At 51.7% G+C, this 19,674-nt stretch overlaps 5 protein-coding genes across 5 annotated transcripts; 2 read left to right on the top strand and 3 right to left on the bottom strand.

Moving 5' to 3' along the window:
- Positions 1–1,078: 1,078 nt before the first annotated feature.
- On the bottom strand, positions 1,079–4,416 carry P170DRAFT_138058 (COPII subunit SEC24). The gene is made up of 4 exons (XM_024842449.1): positions 4,312–4,416; positions 3,605–4,241; positions 1,894–3,540; positions 1,079–1,833 (listed from the first exon to the last, which is right to left on the bottom strand). The coding sequence occupies exons 2-4, from the start codon at positions 4,118–4,120 to the stop codon at positions 1,258–1,260; spliced, it is 2,739 nt and encodes a 912-aa protein (XP_024705484.1). The 5' UTR covers positions 4,121–4,241; positions 4,312–4,416; the 3' UTR covers positions 1,079–1,257.
- A 743-nt stretch (positions 4,417–5,159) lies between these two features.
- Positions 5,160–8,175, top strand: P170DRAFT_380622 (kinesin family protein). The gene is made up of 3 exons (XM_024845537.1): positions 5,160–5,790; positions 5,855–6,264; positions 6,327–8,175. The coding sequence occupies exons 1-3, from the start codon at positions 5,523–5,525 to the stop codon at positions 7,905–7,907; spliced, it is 2,259 nt and encodes a 752-aa protein (XP_024705483.1). The 5' UTR covers positions 5,160–5,522; the 3' UTR covers positions 7,908–8,175.
- P170DRAFT_424598 (P-loop containing nucleoside triphosphate hydrolase protein) lies at positions 8,024–12,295 on the bottom strand (the record flags this gene model as incomplete). Its single annotated transcript, XM_024847582.1, has 14 exons — positions 8,024–8,149; positions 8,536–8,649; positions 8,711–8,919; positions 8,979–9,092; positions 9,123–9,262; positions 9,389–9,439; positions 9,471–9,597; positions 9,730–9,845; positions 9,899–10,428; positions 10,498–10,673; positions 10,725–11,212; positions 11,526–11,894; positions 11,942–12,195; positions 12,293–12,295. The coding sequence occupies 14 exons, from the start codon at positions 12,293–12,295 to the stop codon at positions 8,024–8,026; spliced, it is 2,817 nt and encodes a 938-aa protein (XP_024705482.1).
- A 1,087-nt stretch (positions 12,296–13,382) lies between these two features.
- P170DRAFT_380619 (AIM24 family protein) lies at positions 13,383–15,245 on the bottom strand. Its single transcript, XM_024845536.1, has 7 exons — positions 14,993–15,245; positions 14,758–14,876; positions 14,609–14,680; positions 14,383–14,553; positions 14,211–14,329; positions 13,938–14,157; positions 13,383–13,873 (listed from the first exon to the last, which is right to left on the bottom strand). The coding sequence occupies exons 1-7, from the start codon at positions 15,195–15,197 to the stop codon at positions 13,538–13,540; spliced, it is 1,242 nt and encodes a 413-aa protein (XP_024705481.1). The 5' UTR covers positions 15,198–15,245; the 3' UTR covers positions 13,383–13,537.
- A 1,354-nt stretch (positions 15,246–16,599) lies between these two features.
- Positions 16,600–19,524, top strand: atm1 (ATP-binding cassette Fe/S cluster precursor transporter ATM1). The gene is made up of 7 exons (XM_024846563.1): positions 16,600–17,141; positions 17,209–17,268; positions 17,338–17,452; positions 17,517–17,785; positions 17,845–18,891; positions 18,952–19,168; positions 19,252–19,524. Exons 1-7 carry the CDS (start codon positions 16,752–16,754, stop codon positions 19,326–19,328), a joined length of 2,175 nt encoding a protein of 724 aa, XP_024705480.1. The 5' UTR covers positions 16,600–16,751; the 3' UTR covers positions 19,329–19,524.
- The last annotated feature ends 150 nt before the right edge of the window (positions 19,525–19,674 follow it).

The raw sequence follows: 19,674 nt of genomic DNA, 5'->3' as shown, positions 1-19,674 counted from the left end.
GATCGACGGGTCCGTACCGTTGATGGATGGCGATATCTACTTTCTACTTCCGTGCTCCGGAGTACATTCGGCATGTTCAATACGATATACGAGGCAAGGCATGGAATTAACACTGTCTACTGTCTAGTCTGGAAAGGTTGCATCCATCTGACTCCCTCCTCCTATCTCCATAGATAGAGACGGGGTCATTACTATCTTAAGCATCCACGATGTAGTCTACTCGAATGCAGCTCGGGTGTTCGATTAAAAAAGGAATCCGACGACGAAGAGACGCAGCAAAGATAAAAAGCAGACCGACAAATGCCTCCTTGCCCAAACAACGGACGGGGACCAACTGGGGCGTCCGTCTGGACCAGTGTTTCATTTCTCAGGGGAGGCACTAACTCGTCACGGCGCTAACTGTCCCCTTCGGATGGGTTGGCTTTGGATTAGCTTGTCTGAGGAGTTCAGAGTCAATCAACAACGACAGGTCCGTAGTCATCCGTAGTCGGAGTAGTAACTAGTAGGAGTAGTAGGAGTAGTACTAGTAGTTGTGTGCAGAGGGAGACATCCCGAGAAACTCGAGGATGATCAACAAAAAACCCCTCCCCCGCCCCCTTCGGCCATCACCATCACGTCTGTCACTTGTCACTTGTCACTCTCGTCACTCGTCACGGCGCGTGAGTGATTCCGCCTTCTCTGGTGGCTCCTGCATGTCTCTGCTTCGGCTTCTGCTCGGCTCTGCGCTGCGCTCTGCTCCCTTGGCACCCAATGCAAGTCGGGTCGTGCGAGAGACGCCACGCTCGCCCTCTGCATGCTGATTTGCCACGTCGCCCTCGACTGGTCGGCCAGGCTAAGCTGTGATCTAAAGTCTACACTGCAGGAGTCCAATCCTGGGCATGGCAGCTGTGGTGGATTCATTGTATGTGCGTGGGAGGTTCTGGTGGTGACTTGACATTGCGCATCGAGACAAAAGCAAACAAACAAAAATATAATAATGATACAGCTTGAAAGGAAGAAAGGAAAAAAAGAAAAAATAGAATCAAATAAAAAACACCCTGGATTTTGAAACAAATAGACAAAAAAAAGTCATTGGAATTTATTGATATCTTTCGCATCATTTACCAAAATGGCTGGTTTGTAATCACAGAACTATCATCATTACTGGACGACCTGTGCGCGCGTTCATCCTCGTCAGTCGAATGACCTTGGTTTTTTTGTTTTCTTCTGGTTTTCATTCCTTGGACGGGGCGGATCAGACAAAGGAGAGAAAGGGGATCAAACCTTTTCGCGCAATGACCCCATCCACTGCACCAGGCTGACACTCTGGTCCGCCCGGTCTTCCACCAGCATCGTCTGTGCCCACAGTCGGAGTCCAGGTTCTCCATCCTCCTTCACCACGTAGAGGTGAGGCACCACGATGCTGCCCACTCCCTTCGACCGGTGATCCCGACTCTTCTCGGCCACCGCCCGCACGCGCTGGTTGAAGTCGTTGTCCAGATCCGGCAGGTTCTGCTTGCCCACGCGGAGCTGCGACTTGTCGGGGAGACCGAAGACGTCGAGGACGAGCTGCGGCACCGCGTCGCGCCCGACCCAGAGGAATTGCGTCTGCCCGTCGTCGATGAGATAGAGTCCGTAGGGAACGATCCGCTCGGAGGACAGGTTCACCGGCGGAGGAAGAACGATTTCTCCCGTCTGCTCATCGGGCAAGCCCGCCTGGTCCGGCATGTCGTGGAGAGAGTACATCTTCGGGTAGATGTACTGCATCAGAAGGGGAAGGGGAAGCGTCGACAGCAGGCAAAGAGCGGCCGATCGCATATCGGTGGGAATCTGTGCGGATTTCCGGAGACCCAGCTGGAACGCGAATGTCAGTCATGTACAGAGGGGGGATTGAGAAACCTCGGAGTATCTTACATTTTTGATCATAGCCAGGAAGAGAACAGGCAATCCTCTCAAGTTGGCGGGGAATTGAAGGCCACCGCCGCTAACGCTTCCACCAGCCAGCTCCTTCCTGTACGTCGACAGCAGCTCGATAAGCTTGGCCTGCAACGCCTCGCGAGCAGGTTCCAGGCCGCTTCCGAGCGTCCGCTCAACAGCCTTGTGGCTGAAGTAGGTGGCAATCGCTTGCTGATCCGCCGAGGCATAGATATCGGCCAGGTTCTGAGTGGTCGGCAGGGCCAGGGTCAGCACCCGGATTCTTCTCTCGCCGTTGCAGGTGGTGTGGAGCACCGCCGTCTGCATACACACGACGGGCTTCGTGACGGTCTCGTCGATGGCAACCTCAACAACGTAGGCCTGGTCGCGAGGGAAGGCCGGGAAGGCACAGAGGTCGGAGCTGCGGTTGAAGAAGTTTCCGTAGAACGTGTTCATGCGCAGGCCAGTCGTAGCGCGCACACGGAGCACGGCCTCCAGCCCGATTTCGGACGACAGGTAGTCGGAGAATTCCCGAGCGAACTTGATCGCGTCCTCTCCCCGGGCGGCATTCCAGCCCGGATAGAAATACGTCTGACCTCCGGTGTACCTCGGCAAGTTACTGAGAGACGCCACGTCCTGGTACTGAGAAGAGAACAGGAACATGTCCACGGAAACCTGCGCCTTGGAGCACTCGACGGCAAAGCTCTTGTAGAAGCTGTTGGCCGTCTGCAACAAGCTGCTCTCCTTGCTCGTGCCCAAAACCTTCTTGTCCTCTCTCATCGTCAAGGCACCATGTCCGATATTCGGAAGAGACGAGCTCAGCACGGTCATCTTTCCACCGACGGGAGAGATGAGCTTGTAACCGGCACGCAGGGCGGATCCCATCGCACAGGCGTTGTTCTGGGTGTTTTGGAACATTTCCTGCAGCTTGTCCAGGAAGGTCTCGATGTTCTCGCGGCATTCGCTCAGGGTGACGAGAAGGTCTCCGGGAATGGGAAGGAAAGGCTCGTCGAGATCGCTGACAACAAGCATCCTAGGATCCGAGTTCTCCGATCCGTCTCGGGGGATGCTGAAGTAGTGCAGGCTCGAGTCCACCGCAACGAAGCCCAGTCGCGTCCGGCGGTCCGCATTGGGGATTCGGTCGAGGCTCTCCTTGATACACCGAGCACTCGTGGCCAGGAGACCATTTGTGACCGACGCATAGCTGACATCGATGAGGAAGAGGTAGACGAGCGGTTGCGGAGGTCGGACCATGTATTCCTGAGGAGCAACGAACTCCACCACCGAGTGGTTGAGATCGGGTCTCAAGGCCCGATCGGCGGGTTTTTGAAGCGTGGTGTCCCAATCAAAGGCCTGAGGTACATCGTTGGTCAGGTTGCACATGTTGCAGCGCCAGCGATGTCCGTGGTCGAGGAAAGTCACGAAGGGATTAATGTAGGATCGGCATCGTCGGCAACGCGAGATGACTTGGTCTGGGATGACGGGAACGGGGTCTTCGGCATCGTGGAGGGCGCCGTACGGCTGGATGACCAAGGCGAAAGGCAGCTTCGATTTCTTGAGGAGGGAGTGGGTGGTCGGGACGGCGTTCAACGTTGACCGGACATATTTCGACGGGCAGTTGGCATAGGGGGAGGGATACACGCTTGTCTGCATCCAACGGTTAGTCAAATTTCCTTGCGCACGTCGGCACGAGCATTTATCCAGCACATACCCCCGGAGGCAAAACAATGGGAGGTGGAGGGTAGTCGAGTTCCGCAACGTTGAAGGGTTGTGTGAGGAGGTCCGTCGGGTACAGTTGGTTGAGGGGAACGGCCCGCGGCATCTGAGGCACGGCCTGCGGAGGCTGAGGAGGCAGGAGATGCGGATCCGTCATCCCCATGGCGCCAAACTGTTGGGTCATCTGTGCGACGGGTGCGCTATATCCTGGCGCAGCAGCAGGGGCAGCAGCAGCTTGCATCGGGACCGGGTCGGCTCCATACGCAACGGGCTGCTGGTATCCCGCCGCCTGGGGCTGAGGGGGGTAGGCTCCATAGCTGCCACCGGCGGGCAGTTGACCTCCTAGAGCAGCATTGGCGCCAGAACCAAACTCGAAGGCCTCTCCGGCGTATGCTCGCTTCTTCTTTCCTCCAGCCTGACCTTGGCCAGGGGCTCCGGGAACCGTGCCTTGAACCGGGGACTCGTAGCCGTACCCTTCCTGGGGAGGATAACCCCCTTGTGGTGCTGCCATGAAGGAGTCTATGAAATTGGTGATCTCGGGGTTCAGTAGATTGTGGGGGTGTGTTCAGGAGGTCGTTCGAGGTGGACTCGGGAATTAAGCAGATGTCGCGGGAGATCGATTTAAAGGCTCACTATGTTGGCGGTCAGCTTGGGGATTGTGGACAGGAGGGGAACTGGAGCCGGGGGACTCTGCGTACTAACAACGGGAATTGAGCCGACCAAATCTATGAGTAAAAGGATTAAAAAGACAAAGAACAAGAAAACAAGATACCACACGTAGATGGCACCTAATAAGACCGATCAACGTGTCCTCGGAGGGGAAGAGAGAAGGACGGAGCGATCGCAGCGACGACTTGGACTTTGGATGGTGTACGGTGGCCTTTGCGGGCCAATCAGAGCGGCCGGCAGCGTAGCCGATCAGCCCCAGAGGAGGTACGCAGAACGGCGAGTATATCAGGGCAGGATTTGGAAATAAAGATAAATGGTGGCCAAGAATATATCAAAATTGACGTCTTTACTCTGGACTATTAAGTGGCTGCACAAAATGCGTATATCCTCGGAGTGATGATCTCATCGGGTGCTCGAGAGATTCTCATACTTCTAGTATACAATCACGATGTACAGTATGTTATACCTCCTTCTAGCCCGAATATACTCGGCCACCAAACATAAGGAGAGGAAAGAGTCAATCTCGAGGTAGTATAAGGTCACACAGGGTATAGAAAATAGTATAGTATACTCCATGGTACGACCTGTCCTGAAATATCATGGGTCATGCAAGATGGATTCCTGAGATGTTAAGATAATCATAATGTGCACAGGGAAGCTTCCAATAACTAATGAGATCTTCATATACTCCTCATATATAGGATACTCCCATAGTTCCAGGTGCACTACAAATGGAGGCTCGCGGGAACTCCCAAGAACGAACGTGGAATGCCCGGGGCGTTGCCGTGCCAACAACAGACCGCTGCCACTCGCACCACAACGCTCTCCTTGTCACTCTTGCAAGAGACCCTCTTTGCTTTTCACGCATTAATATCCACCCTCCCCAATCACCCCGACGCCTCCTTGGATCCTAATTACTTGATCCCTGGGTTCGCCTTTGCCTCGGTCTTATTGTTTGGTTTCTTCCTTGCGGTTTCCTGTCATATTCACCTTGCATTAAGAACCCGGTGTTCTTTTTGACGGTGCTCAGCAAGAGACAAACACTTTAATTAGTGCATCAAGCTGGAGTCAATTGTTTTTATTTAACCCTATTCAACATAACAGAACCTATGCACCGCGCATAGACCTCGATCGGATCAAATCTACCGGCACGGAAGCACCACAAACCCGCGCCCTCCAATACAACGGAACCGAACACCGAAGCTGCACGATAGCGGGCCCTGACATTCGCGGAAATTGGCAAAATGAGCGTTCGGGTGGTTGCACGTATCCGACCCCTCTTGAAGTCGGAGCGAGAGCTGGATGTCATCCTCCATAGCGGAGCGAAGCAGACTGTCCCCGGAAAGACCGAGAAGAAGAGCTCCTCGGAGAATGCGAAGTTGGCGGCTCTGAGGGATAGGGATACGCTGGTGCGCATCCCGAACCCGAAGAATGAAAACGAGGAGTACTCGTTCCAATTCAACGCCGTGTACGACTCCGATGCCTCGCAGCAGGAGCTCTTCGACGCAGAGGGTTCGTGCCGACCTGCCACTTGTCTTGGAATGTTGCTGGCATACTGACTTTGGGTTCTTTGCAGTCGCGCCTACGACAAAACATCTCTTTAATGGCTTCGACGTCACGCTGTTCGCATATGGGGTTACGGGAACGGGCAAAACACATACGATGCGAGGTGGTAAAAGCATGGCGGAGAGAGGCGTGATCCCCCGTTTTCTCAGTAGCATTTATCGCCGCAGCCGCAAGATCGAAAAGGACAGCGAGGGAGAGTCAACGGCTACGGTTTCGCTAAGCTATTACGAAATCTACAATGACAAGGTCTTCGATCTACTCGAGCCCCCAGAGAAGAGGACATTTTCCGGGCTGCCGCTCCGGGACAATGGCGGAAAGACTGTTGTTGTAGGTTTGACGGAGAAGCCCTGCTCCAACCTCAAGGAGTTTGAGGTTCTCTACGACCAAGCAAACACCAACCGATCGACATCGGCAACCAAGGTCAGTATTCGGAAGCGAGAGCCTGGAACCAATGCGCAAATGGTTACTAACCTCAAAGATAGCTAAACGCCCACTCTTCGCGATCTCACGCCATTCTCTGTGTCAAGGTCGCCATCAAAACCGGCGACAAGACGCGCGTTAGCACCGCATCGGCCATCGATCTGGCTGGCTCGGAAGACAACCGCCGCACCGACAATGACAAGGAGCGTATGGTGGAATCTGCTAGCATCAACAAAAGCCTGTTCGTTCTAGCGCAGTGTGTGGAGGCGATTAGCAAAAAGCACCAGAGGATTCCCTACCGAGAATCCAAGATGACCAGAATCCTCTCACTGGGCCAGAACAATGGGTTGACCGTGATGATCCTGAACCTTGCACCCGTCAAGTCCTATCATCTGGACACGCTAAGCTCGCTCAATTTTGCCAACCGTACGAAAAAGATTGAAGTCCGTGAGGTGGAAAATGAGCCGATATTCAAGGGACCCCCTAGACCGGCAATGCGACCATCGTTTGCCAGTCAGCGACAACCTTTGCGCCCACTGACGGCCTCAGTGAATGTGAACCTTGCCGCAAACAAGGACAAAGATAAAGACGCTTCGAAGCCGGGTGACGGCAAGCCTATCAAAGCATTCCACGTTTACTCCGATGGACCTCGTCCTAGACTTTCCACACAGTTCAAGAAGCCTGAGATCCCTCAACGGCCCTCTATGTCCTTCGAATCTCATGCACCTCGGTCTCTGAAGCCTAGCCGCATTGCGCAACCACCACCGCAAAGGCACCACGATGATATTTCTGCGGCTAGGATCGAAGAGATGGTGGAAAAGAAAGTCGAGGAAATTCTCGCCGTTCGCGCAGTCAGCGAGCAGTCCCGGCAAACTCAAGTACGCGAGCTGAATGAGCAATTACAAAAGCGTCTGGAGCTTCTTGAGCAGCGCATTGAGGGTAGCGAGGATGCACGGGCCGAGGGATTGTCTTACTTGCTCATGGGCAAACAGCACCAAGGACGCGGGGAGGACGCTTACGCATTGAAGATGTATCAGCTGGCCCTTCCTTTCTTCCCGAACAACGAGAAGCTTGCATCCAAGATCACTACTCTCAAGGAGCGCATCATCCAGGGCAAGCCTCGACCGGACGCTGACACCACGATCGTATCTGCTCCCCCATCGGCCCAGAGAGGTCTTGGAAGCATGCTATCGCTGAAGAAGCAGCCCCCTAGGGTAGGCGCAAAGCGTGCAGCTCATGACCTGGACGAGGATTACGAATACCCCGGTGACAGCACGCTGCAGCTGAGTGATGATGACGAAATCCGAGAGATTTCCCACGCGCGACGCAAGAAGCGCACCAAGACCCAGTCCCCCATCGAAGAGGAGCCCGAAGTCGACTGCGATGAAACAACACTCTCTCCTCGAACGATCCATATCCTCTCGATCATCAATACCCGCGACGTCAGCCAAATAAAACTGCTGAAAGGCGTCGGGGCCAAAAAAGCCGAAGCCATCGTCGACTGTCTATGCGAGATGGATCAAGGCCTAGACGCGCAGGCAGACGAATCCCGCGTCCAGATCAATAGCCTTACCGAGCTCAGCAAGTTGAAGGGCGTCGGGGTGAAGACCGTCGAAACCATGAGAACTGGGGTTTTGGCATAGACGGACGATTTGTTGAACACCTGCATCTTTGCATTACAGGAGCCACAAGCATTAGCATTGTTAGCCTGCTCGTTTGGTCTAGCTTGTTTTTTTGCCATTCCCTCCATGGCTTTCGTCTATCCGGTGTTATTCTTTTCTTGTGCATTTTCATCGTCATTTTCCACCAGCGAAGGTGTTTCTGGAGTTTCTTCCCATTTGCTTTGGACTTGTCGAATGTCTTCGGTGTCTGTTCTTGATATATGCTTGTAGCATTAGGTTTAGGTGTAGTCAAGGTATTTGTGGATCCAAAAGCTACAGCAAAAGGCTCTCTGAGAGGGTCCTTAGCGTGAGCCATAATTGCCCTCACCAACTCCAATTACATATTATGGACATGATTAAAACAGTTCCCATGCCGCATGTTTCTCCATCCACTCTACTGTAACAACAGAGCCACCGTGAACGAGTAATTGTCTGAACGCTCAGGCGCACTAGCTTCACGAATAAAAGTTCATTGGACTGATAAAGCCGTACCTGACATTCTTTGCACCCGATCAGGCACTAAGGCTGGTATTCGCCTGGGGCGAGTCGAGTCACACATATCTAAGGTTAGCCTAGCCATGACCATGAGGCTGAGCTACTCGCAACGCACCATGTTGTAGAACCGCGCACGGAGTCTCATCAGCTCATCGTACGACCCTTGCTCCACGACGCATCCATGGTCCAACACGAAAATCACATCAAAATTGCGAATGGTCGACAAACGCTGTCAGCCTGCTGCGTCAGTCTCTCTCCACTCCAACTGCCAACCACGAAAAGACACGCACATGGGCTACGGCAATAACGGTGACTTCGTGGGGAATGTGCTGCAACGCATGTGCTACAAGTTTCTCGGTCGGGCCATCGAGTGCGGATGTGCATTCATCGAGAAGAAGTAAGGATGCCCTCCGGAGTAGGGCCCGGGCAATCAGGAGGCGCTGCCGTTGACCACCGGAGAATTTCATCCCACCACTTTCTCCGCACTGTGTTTCAAGCCCTTCGTGCAAATCAGTAATGGCAGTCAGTGGCTGGGCAGGAGGCTTCCCAGGTAGGTACCTTGTGGCAATGATGATACGAAGTCATGGGTTACAGCAGCTTGACAGGCGCCAACGATCTCCGTGTCAGTGACATTTCGATCCAGGCCTAGACAGAGATTTTCACGAATCGAACCTAATTATCGTTAGCCCTACTTAGACTTACTACAATTTCTCGTATAACTACCGCGATAAAGCCAAGGCCCTTGAGGAACAAGCGCTGTGCGCCGTCGCATGTCCCCTATTGCCAATTCGACTGAGCGCTGACCGTGGAAGTAAATGTTTCCCGAAGATGGCTCGTAGAACCTGAGAATGTTAGCTTATTGTATTTTCTTTGTGAGGGGTCACTATCAACCGTTCAATCAGCTGTAGGATCGTGGACTACAGCCTGTCAGTTCAAGACCATCACCACCGGGGTCCAACGAAACGTACTTTTCCACAGCCAGAAGGCCCAACAAAAGCGACTTTTTGCCCGCTCCTGATCTTCAGCCTGGTTTAGTAGACAATTACTTACCTTTTCCGCAATGGGCTACTCACGTCTACATTCAAGCCGTTTAGGATCGGCAACTCACGAGTCGGATATCGGAAATGGACTTCCTGGAAGGAAACTGCCAGTTCTTTCTTCGCCTCATTAGATGCATCTGATCTGGGCATTGTCTCGGTCATCTCATTCTTGATTCTCTAGGAGAGAGCGTGGTTTGCTGCGAATTTGCTCTTTGTAAAACCTATAGCTCATGAGTGGTGTTCTTCTTCAGATGGAACATGGAGCTCACTGTATGCAAACCCAAAGAATTTCGTGATTGCCTGTACTGCGAAGAACATGCTAGATGCAATGGTGAAAAACGCCTCGAGGGTATACTGGCGACTTGCAACCAGTGTTCCGCCGTACCTATGATGGTCAGGAAAAGACGATTCTGACCTCAAATAGACGTTAGGGGTTACCAAAGCAAGAGGGCTAGACCACAGAGCTGTAATGAGTCCGCCAGTGCCAGAAATGACAAAGATATCAACGCCTTCGTTCGCGTTTCGCGCAAAGGCCTGCTGAGCAACTCGCGATACTCAGACAAGAGCGTGTGTTGCAGACAAAGTGAGGTCACCGTTCGCATTGAGTGCAGAAACTCGGATACAAAACCCGCACTCTCGTAATATAGCTCATGTGTCCGGTGTTCGATGACATATTCTAGCTGGATCCTGACAAGTCCTGCGAGACATATGGGACCAAGGCAGCCGAAGACAGCAACCAAGCCGAACTTCCAACCTGTCACAAGACTCAGGATAGAGCAGCTAATCACAGTCACAAGCATGATGGCAATGACGGGAATATTGCGCCCTAGAAGGTCCTCAATTTCATTTGGGTGTTGCAGTAGTTTCTCCGCTAGGACCCCGGGCGAGTTGCGTGGTAAATCAAAGAATTCAATTTTCTGTAGCATGATATTTTGGAGGTACTGAAGGCGATGCTCCCTGCTGAGTTTCTATCTCATTGAGAGGTGTTAGAAGAGCCCGATATAGGGTACTTGCCAAAATTGAATATTAAAACTCACATAATTCAAAATCGTGCCATTATGACCGATGGCGACGAAGATCAGAAACGTCGCAATTGCAACGACAAGAAACATGTATGCCCAGAAGCGAGCTGCACTATGGACCTGGGCGACAGGCAGCAAAAAAACACGGACAATTTTCCCAAAAATGATGGCTTCCGCACCAAAGGTAAGACCTAAGTGCCCGGTTAGTATTAAGGGAATTTCGCAAAGAGCACATCACGAACCACCAAGTATGCAAGGGATCAAGAGGGCCAGCATCCATCGCCAGTGGTTCTTTTGGTCATACATAATGATTGCGATGGATCGTAACAGCGAGTACTTCACCACCACGCCTAACAAGGCAATGGAGTCTCCGGGTTCGAAGTGCTGTGAGCCAATTGGGACCGATTTTGGCTCCGGTGCTGGTTCTATTGAATTACCATGCGCGCTGCTGTTTTCAAACAAGCCTTTGGAATCCTCATCCAGTAGAAAGAATACGGGTTTGTTTCTTCTTATTTCATCCGGAGATCCTTGATGGCTTACCCCATGCGATGTCAAAACAATCATGTGGTCGGCCTTTTTGGCTTGTCGGGGTTTATGGGTGATATTTATGACGGTTTTACCCAGAGACGCACGATCAAGAGCAGCTTCGACCGCGACTTCTGCATGCACATCCAAGCCAGCTGTCGCTTCGTCGAGGATTAAGATTGGGGGGTTATTGATGATTGCGCGCCTGTATCCAATCAAAATACATGTCAATGATGGCTAGCAAACCGGGTCGTCAGATCATAGCTCACGCAATTGCCAGACGTTGTTTCTGTCCTCCCGATAAAAGGGCGCCACCTGAGGTTGGTTGAGCTCATTGGGCAGGGTTGGCATTCGGTGATGCGCATAACTTGCTCAGAGGCAGCAACAGCTCGACTTAACGTCACAACCTGGACAGATATGCCCCTGTTAAGGAGCTATTGGCCAGGGCGACACAGAAGAACACGCTAAGTAGTGATAATTAGACACACAGGCTAACGGAGGTATCCTAGGGAACTCACGTCACAATACTACCGATAGGTACATCATCCTCGGAATGCAACTTGGTTCCATACCAAAAGCTCAGTGTGTATCCAATCGTAACGAAGAACATCTCGAACGAGTATTGCAGACCCACCGCTGGAGCCTTTTTGAGACCATATCTCATAGCTTGCTCAAGTAGCCTGTCATAATGAACCAGAATATGTGATTCAGCCGTGGAGGCAAAAATATCTCGGATATTGGTAAGGGCGGCTTTCGCAGCGTCTGTCGTCTGCGTGTACAAATGTTGGATTTTCTTCTCCCAACGCAGGTCGACAATGACAGTTAGCGCAATCGTGAATAAAGTCGCTGGAATCATAGTAGATACAACTAGCGCAAGTTTCCACTGGCTAGACAAATCAGTGCTAATTATCACCACAGTGCGAGAGAGACTAACGCAACGACGGCGATGATGAAACCCGACAGAACAACCGACATGAGTTGCATGGTTGTTCCTAACTGCTCTCCGAGGCCAACTTCTATCCTCTGGATCTCTTGGATTCCTTGGCCCCCAATTCTAGCGCTGGCTGCGTTGATATCATCTAGCTTTGACACGTCCTGTCGAAGAATCACACTTGTGTACTTCAAACGAAGGCTGTATGCGATCTCAGAGGCAGCGAAAGTGTAAAGCACCATGTATACATATCCCAACTATAGGATAAGTTAGCAGAAGTGATCATTAAACAGGGATCGAAAATGATATATACCACAAGTTTCCCAGTGAATAAATAGATTGTCTTTATCCTACCATGATCGTTAAAACGGACACTCCAATCATCAGTTTATCGGGCTCACGCTGTCTGGTCAATCTCCGCTTGGAAGGCATCCGAGGTGTACGAGGGATCGTCCCCTTTTATGAAACGTAAGAAGGCACTGGAGAGGTCACCCCATAGGAATATCATGTATGGTAAAGCAGCTCCGGCAGCCCACGCTGCGGTTGTGGCCAAAACCAGGCAAATTCGAACTTTTGGGGTGGCATAGCGAATGATGAACTTGGCTCATAGACTTGGTTAGATGGTTTGTGAGAATGGCGAGAAACAAATTTGCTTTCCCTGGCCTGGAGAATTTTGACCAGACCAGGCTCAGTCTGGGTCTCGTTTGCCATCTCAGAGTCAAGACGGGTTGAGGATTGTTTAGGAACTGTTTGGGGATGAGCAGAGTTCAACAGGGGTATAGATCTGATGGAATCGATGCACGACAGGATCGCTGTGGAATGCGAGGGAAGGGATAAGCCAGCATGCATCGACGGAGTCTGAGCCCGAATTGCCTTGTGTCACCTTGTATTCTGTTGCCTACGTGTTCCAAGCCGATGGAGAACGGGAATAATGGGCTGTATTATGGGCACCTGGCTATAGAGCACGAACTTGACCCTCGTCGAATATACATTTGAGGATTAAACTCCAGAAACGCCACTCCATTCCATTCTTCGCACCAGAAATCATTGAATTGACGATATTTCAGTATTCAGTGGTTTCGTAGTTACTCTTGTTCCTGCTCCCTAAGATTTATGCTGATTGATATGTCAAGTACGGGAATGTGGGTAGTGACATCGACAACCGAACTGCTTGGAAGATTCATATTGGGACCATGTACAGGGGGAAGAAAACCCTACCAGTGTCCCACGAGTTAACGAAGCTGGGTAGAGAAGGAGCTCGTCCACCCGGGACAACTGACAGCGAGGACGTCCGTGGGTCAGATACCAGTAGCGTTGATGTCAGTGCCGATGAGACAACAACACCCGCAACAAGGCGCAGATTGAAGGATGCCTTTGTTAAAACCTCTGAAACCACGTACAGGACTCATTTCTATTCAATTGTTGGAACATATGGAAGCATCAACAAGAAATCCATGCCAAACTCGGCTATGCTCAAACACACAAACTAGTCTATAGTACAGTACATTGAGCCTGCAAATGAAAATTTTGGAGGGATGCTCTTCACTGCACGCATGAAGACAACAAAACAATCAACAGTCAACAATCAAATTTTGGTATTTAGTTCTTCTTCTGCTCCGGCTTGGTGAAGATGACCTCCCCGTCCTTGGTAAGCTGGGCGATCTTCTGGCCGGCTCCCTTGACTTCCATTTCCAGGTCTTCTACCGACCTCGAAGGCGCGGGCGCCGCGTTGACTGCCTTTTCGGCCGTATTTCGGAACTCCTCATCCTCGGACGAGGGGGTCTTCTTCTCCTCGGCGGGCTTCGCAGGGCCGATGGTCAATCCTCTCGGCGCGTCTGCGATCTCGTTGACCTCGTGGGGAGTGAGGACTTCGTTGATTCTGGGGCCACGGGTTTGGAGCAGAATGGTCGTCGGGCCATCGAACTGAAGGAAGAGCTAGATATCGGCTAAATCAGTATGGGGTGTCAATGAAGTCAATGGGTCCTGTTTCTCGACGTACCCTGTCTCCCCAGATGGTCATGCGAGACCACGTCCGGAGCTTGTGCAGGTAGCTCATCGTCGTTTTCCACGCCTTCGAGTCCGATACGTCTCGGACAACCTTGGAGTCTTGGATGAATCTCGGCAGGCTCTTGAGGCCGGGGACTTGGAATTTCAGAGTCGTGGATTTGAAGCGGTAGGGACGAGGGGGGTTGGAGGAGATGGTGTAAGCCACGACATTACTGAGTACGTTAGTATCGTTGTGTGGGTGGAAGCTGCGCGAAAGGAAGCATACCTCGGGTGCACAATGTACTGTTCACCGTCTTTCAGCTCAATCGAATACAACTGACCGGTGCCGACAAGGGCCAATAGGCCTCTACCGGTGACCTCGGAGCTACCCCAGTGAGCCACGCTCTATGCCTGTTAGTCTGTATTCTTCTCCCATCTGCAGGACAGAACAAGCCTACCAAGTCTGTGTTGATGGTGGGCTTGACGGATAAGGAACGCCCCGTCCAAGCAAGCAGCGCCCGTCTCTGGGCCACCATCCAGTCCACCGAGCCATTGAGGTGCACAACCGCAAACGAAGTAACCGGAGATCGCACGGAGACTAAGGCAGTGACCGGGCTAGCCGAAGATACCTGCGCCGATGTCAATACAATGCCCTGCCATTGACATTGAGGGATAAAACTCGACCTTCTGATACAAGAACGGGATGCCAACAGCCGCTCGTCGAAAAGGCTCCAGCACGCTCAACGTCGAAACCACCTGATTCAAACCGCCCGTGACAGTCAATAGATGTTTCGAGGACCATAGCGCACGGAAGGGGTGGTTGTTCCGCATACATTATCAGCCTTCCCGCTTAATCCAACCAGGGTTCCTCGTCGAGTGTATAGGTTCTGCGAGGCGGATAGCGAAACAGAGAGGAGGGAGTGCGGCGCGCCGATGACATCGAACCGAGCATCTAGATACCAACGTCCGTTCTGTTAGCAGGGATTCTTTCGATATCGAAGCGGAAACCACCATCTCCATGGCTAGATACTCCGCGCAAGGGGCATTACAAGGTGGAGGAGAGCATACCTTTCGATTCCGCCGAGCTAGGCGGACCAGCCACGGGCAGGTTATCACCATTGGCCGTGGCAGGCTGTTCGGCGGGGGCAGCGCGAATCTGAAAGCCTCTTGCCTGCCATGCGCGGTGCAGCAAAGGCGCCCCTTGTCGCGCCCGGACAGAAAGGGCTCGGGTCGTGGGGAGGACCCCGACGCCTCTCCTCAAGGGTTGACTCATTGTCGTACCTGAAGAAAAAGTGCGGCAAAAGAGAAGGACGAAGGAAGGAGGGCGGATTGAATGCGCCGGTGGTTCTCTTCTTCTCCGCGGTCATTCTTTGCGGCTTCACCCGGCCCGATCGGGAAAGGCGGCTTGGCACGTTCTATGCAATTATTACGTAGTTTGTTTATCATTTATTCTTCATCAATGCATGAATATTGGCTGTAGAGCTAATAACTACAGTGCGAGAGATCAACAGCAGTGGTTATTTTTAAATGATCCCCCTATTTATTCTTATAGCCCCCTGTCCTTATTGCAACCCCGTGACTTGGCGTAGTAGTCGTGGTAGATGGCATGGATGAAATTGGGCTCAGTGTGAACTATTATAGTAGTGTTAGTAACATCAAGAAAGATGCGGAGGGTTAAAAACGAACCACAAGTTGGCAGAGTAGTTGATATTGATATTATCTTCCTTCTTGAATCGCGAGATATGCTCATCCATTCGATCGTAGTCTCCCGACAGCCCAACTACCCCCTTCTTTTCAGGTATCCAGAGATCAGCAAATAGACCATTACTATTAGTATCTTATAAAGATACAACGAAAACTGAGAAAAGCATACCTCCAAGACCTTATGCTAGACCGAGGCCTTTTTAGTATGCCATAGTAGTTACTATACGTGCTGATTATCCCCAGGTAGGTAAACACGTAGTATGTATGGCTAGGAAGGCCAACCAACCAAGAAGACAGGCATGTACATGGTCAAGAAGATCAACAGTAAGAGGTGTAAGGGGTGTAGGAGGAAGAAACTGGAAGAGGGAGAAAGAAACGATGAAGATAGATTTCTATATCAGCTAATCTATTCACTATCACAGCCGTTTATTGGAAGTCTAGAAAGGTCTGTCATGTAGTGAATATGTATAAATAGAGTGATTACATACAAACCAGAGAAAGAATTTAAGATATCAAAGATAATGCATCCAACTACTACATGAATAGTCGCGGGAGACGTAGGTGTATCCACCGCTGATGTCATAGATAGCTCACTGTTTGAGGGTAGAATCACCTCTGGTAGAGTCAATGGCTCTGAATATGCACTTCCACTTCGAATTGGGATTGAATGCTTATTCGTGCCCGAAGAAGTCGACTTTTGTTTCGTTTCAGTGCAGGGTTCAAGCTGCTCGTTGCATGTAACCTTGGTGGATAGCTCGGATTACATAAATATATGCCATGTGCCTGTAGAGTAGCCAGTAAATAGCTAAGTAGTAGCATTGAAATCGTATAAACGAGGCGAAAGTGATAAAATAGCGAAGAAAAAGCAATCACGACATTCAGAAACAATTCTTCCGGAGATAAAAAAGCTGCAAGGAGGAAAAAGATAAATCGGCGATTGCGACAGAAGCGTCGGCGGTCCCCTCATTTTCCTCCGAACCCGGCGGTCCTCAAACCACGACTCCAATTCTCACCGACAAGAAACGCCCGCTCACCCTGAACCATGCTCCTTTGATCCCGGCGGAGTTTTCCTCCCGTGTACACCATCTCGCTTGTTTCCTCTCGCATCCTATACCCGGCCATCATGCTGCCCAGGGCAGCTCGATCGCCTTGCGTGCGCATCCCCGCACGCTTCATCCGGCGCGGTCCCGTCGTACCGCGCTCCTCGCCATGGCTACCTGCAGCCTACAGCGCCCAACTGAGGGCGTTCTCGACCACCAACAAAGGCCCGCTGCTGAAGCAGGCCGTCGACGACCCTCCCGTTGAACGGAAATCGCCGAGTCCTGCTTCGACGCCGTCGACCACACCCGCGACGGACGCGGCTGCCGCGCAAAACCCGAAGGATGCCGCGAAGGCTTCCAGCTCGGACAAGAAGAAGAAGGACCTGCTCAGTGAGAGCACGGTCGCGACCAAGGAGCAGAGGAAGGCCGACTGGGCGATAATGAAGGAGATGGCAAAGTACCTTTGGCCAAAGGTAAGGGATTCGAGGGATTGACCGTGGGTTGAGAAGATGATCGGGTGTTAACGGGGCAATTATACAGGATGACTGGGGTACGAAGCTTCGTGTCGGAAGTGCATTGTCATTATTGGTTGGAGCCAAGGTTAGTACGCGTTAATGGCTGGTAGTTATCGACTGCATCCCGAGGAAATGCTGACAGAACGGTGACTAGATTCTGAATGTCGAAGTGCCCTTCTACTTCAAGAGTATCGTCGATTCGATGAACGTGGATTTTGCAGCCCTTGGGGGAACGGCTTATACGGTGGCAGGATCCATGATTATAGCCTGTAAGGATATTTCATTACTGGTCGCACAATGCAGGTGCTACGGTGTCTAACAACAATCGTGCAGACGGAGCAACTAGGATCGGCGCTACCCTGTTTCAAGAACTTCGAAATGCTGTCTTCGCAAGCGTCGCCCAGAAAGCAATTCGTCGGGTCGCACGGAATGTTTTTGAGCATCTCCTTCGATTGGACTTGAACTTCCACCTCACCCGTCAGACCGGCGGTTTGACGAGAGCCATTGACCGGGGAACCAAGGGAATCAGCTTCCTCTTGACATCTATGGTGTTTCACGTAGTACCAACGGCGTTGGAGATCTCCCTTGTGTGCGGCATATTGGTATGACGAGATGCTTGTTCCCCTGCCTCTGTCCTGGATGTCGCTGATTGATTGACCAGACCTACCAATATGGAATCCAATTTGCGGCTATCACAACGGCCACCATGGTCGCATACTCGGCTTTTACGATCATGACTACTGCCTGGAGAACGAAGTTCCGAAAACAGGCCAATGCCGCGGACAACCGCGGAGCCACCGTGGCTGTGGACTCCCTGATCAATTACGAGGCCGTCAAGTATTTCAACAATGAAAAGTTTGAGGTCGCACGCTACGACAAGGCGCTCAAAGCCTACGAGGATGCTTCCATCAAGGTTACTACGTCCCTGGCCTTCCTCAACTCCGGCCAGAACATGATCTTCTCCAGTGCACTCGCAGCAATGATGTACCTTGCATGCAATGGGGTTGCTAGCGGCGCCCTCACCGTCGGCGACCTGGTCATGGTTAACCAGCTTGTGTTCCAACTGTCCGTTCCTCTGAACTTCCTTGGCTCCGTCTATCGCGAACTGCGCCAGTCTTTGTTGGACATGGAGACGCTGTTCAATCTGCAGAAGGTCAACGTGAACATCATCGAGAAGCCGAATGCGAAAGCGCTCGAGCTCCGACAAGGTGGTAACATCACGTTCGAAAACGTGACTTTTGGTTACCATCCCGAACGACCTATTCTGAAGAACGCGAGCTTTACGATTCCTGCCGGCCAGAAGTTTGCCATCGTAGGCCCCAGCGGCTGCGGCAAGTCGACGATCTTGAGACTTCTGTTCCGATACTACGATGTCCAGCAAGGCCGAATCCTGGTTGACGGGCAAGATATTCGCGACGTGACGTTAGATAGTCTCCGAAAGACGATTGGCGTTGTGCCCCAAGACACGCCCCTATTTAATGACACCATCGCGCATAACATCCGCTATGGCAGGATCGACGCTACTGACGAGGAAGTGCACAAAGCCGCCCAGCGAGCACGGATTCACGAATTGATCGAGCGCCTTCCCGATGGATACAAGACGGCCGTGGGAGAGCGCGGCATGATGATTTCTGGCGGCGAGAAGCAACGGCTGGCCATTTCTCGACTGCTCCTGAAAGACCCCAAGCTCCTCTTCTTCGACGAAGCAGTAAGTTTTCCCCTGTCTGCTCGGTTCGAACGCAAGCGACGAAACTGACGAGTAATGTAGACATCGGCTCTGGATACCTACACGGAACAAGCGCTTCTTCAGAACATCAACAGCATCCTGAAAGAAAAGGGACGTACTAGCGTCTTCGTTGCACACCGGCTGCGAACCATCTGCGACTGCGACCAAATCCTGGTTCTGAAGGAGGGCAGCGTTGCGGAGACGGGATCGCACCGTGAACTTCTCGAGCAGAGCGGCATCTACGCCGAGCTATGGAATGGTAAGCACATCACTTTTTTTTTTTTTTTTTTTTTTTCTTTGGCGCAAGAGTGCTAACGGCGAATTTTTCTTCAAAAACAATAGCCCAAGAAATGTCCCTCTCCGAGGACCAGGAAGGTGAACAAATTGAAGAAGAAACGACCGAAGTACGACAGAAGTAGACTTTTGTTGACTTCACATCCACACAAATACCCACACATTCTTTGGAAAATTGCAAGCGTGCCTCCCTTTTCCCTTGGAGTAGAGGGGATCGACTTGGGGGGCGGCTGGATGGCGCAATTCTTAAGTAAATAGAACTAACGATCTCCTTTTGTCGGACGGAGTCCATGTCTTGGTTTTTGCAATGGGTCGATAGACGGTCAATAGACTGGTGACCATTGTACCAATGTTTCTGGAAAATTCGAGTATAGTATTTGAAACACGACCACGTTGAAACCCCGAAAACCTCGGAGGGCATGCGTTCTTTGCATCATTCCTGACGGCCGTTCCCCGGGGATCCGTAAGGTT

This window comes from Aspergillus steynii (assembly GCF_002849105.1).
Source record: "Aspergillus steynii IBT 23096 chromosome Unknown P170scaffold_3, whole genome shotgun sequence".
NCBI classification, from domain to species: Eukaryota; Fungi; Ascomycota; class Eurotiomycetes; order Eurotiales; family Aspergillaceae; genus Aspergillus; species Aspergillus steynii.
This window is presented reverse-complemented; position numbering and strand designations above follow the sequence as displayed.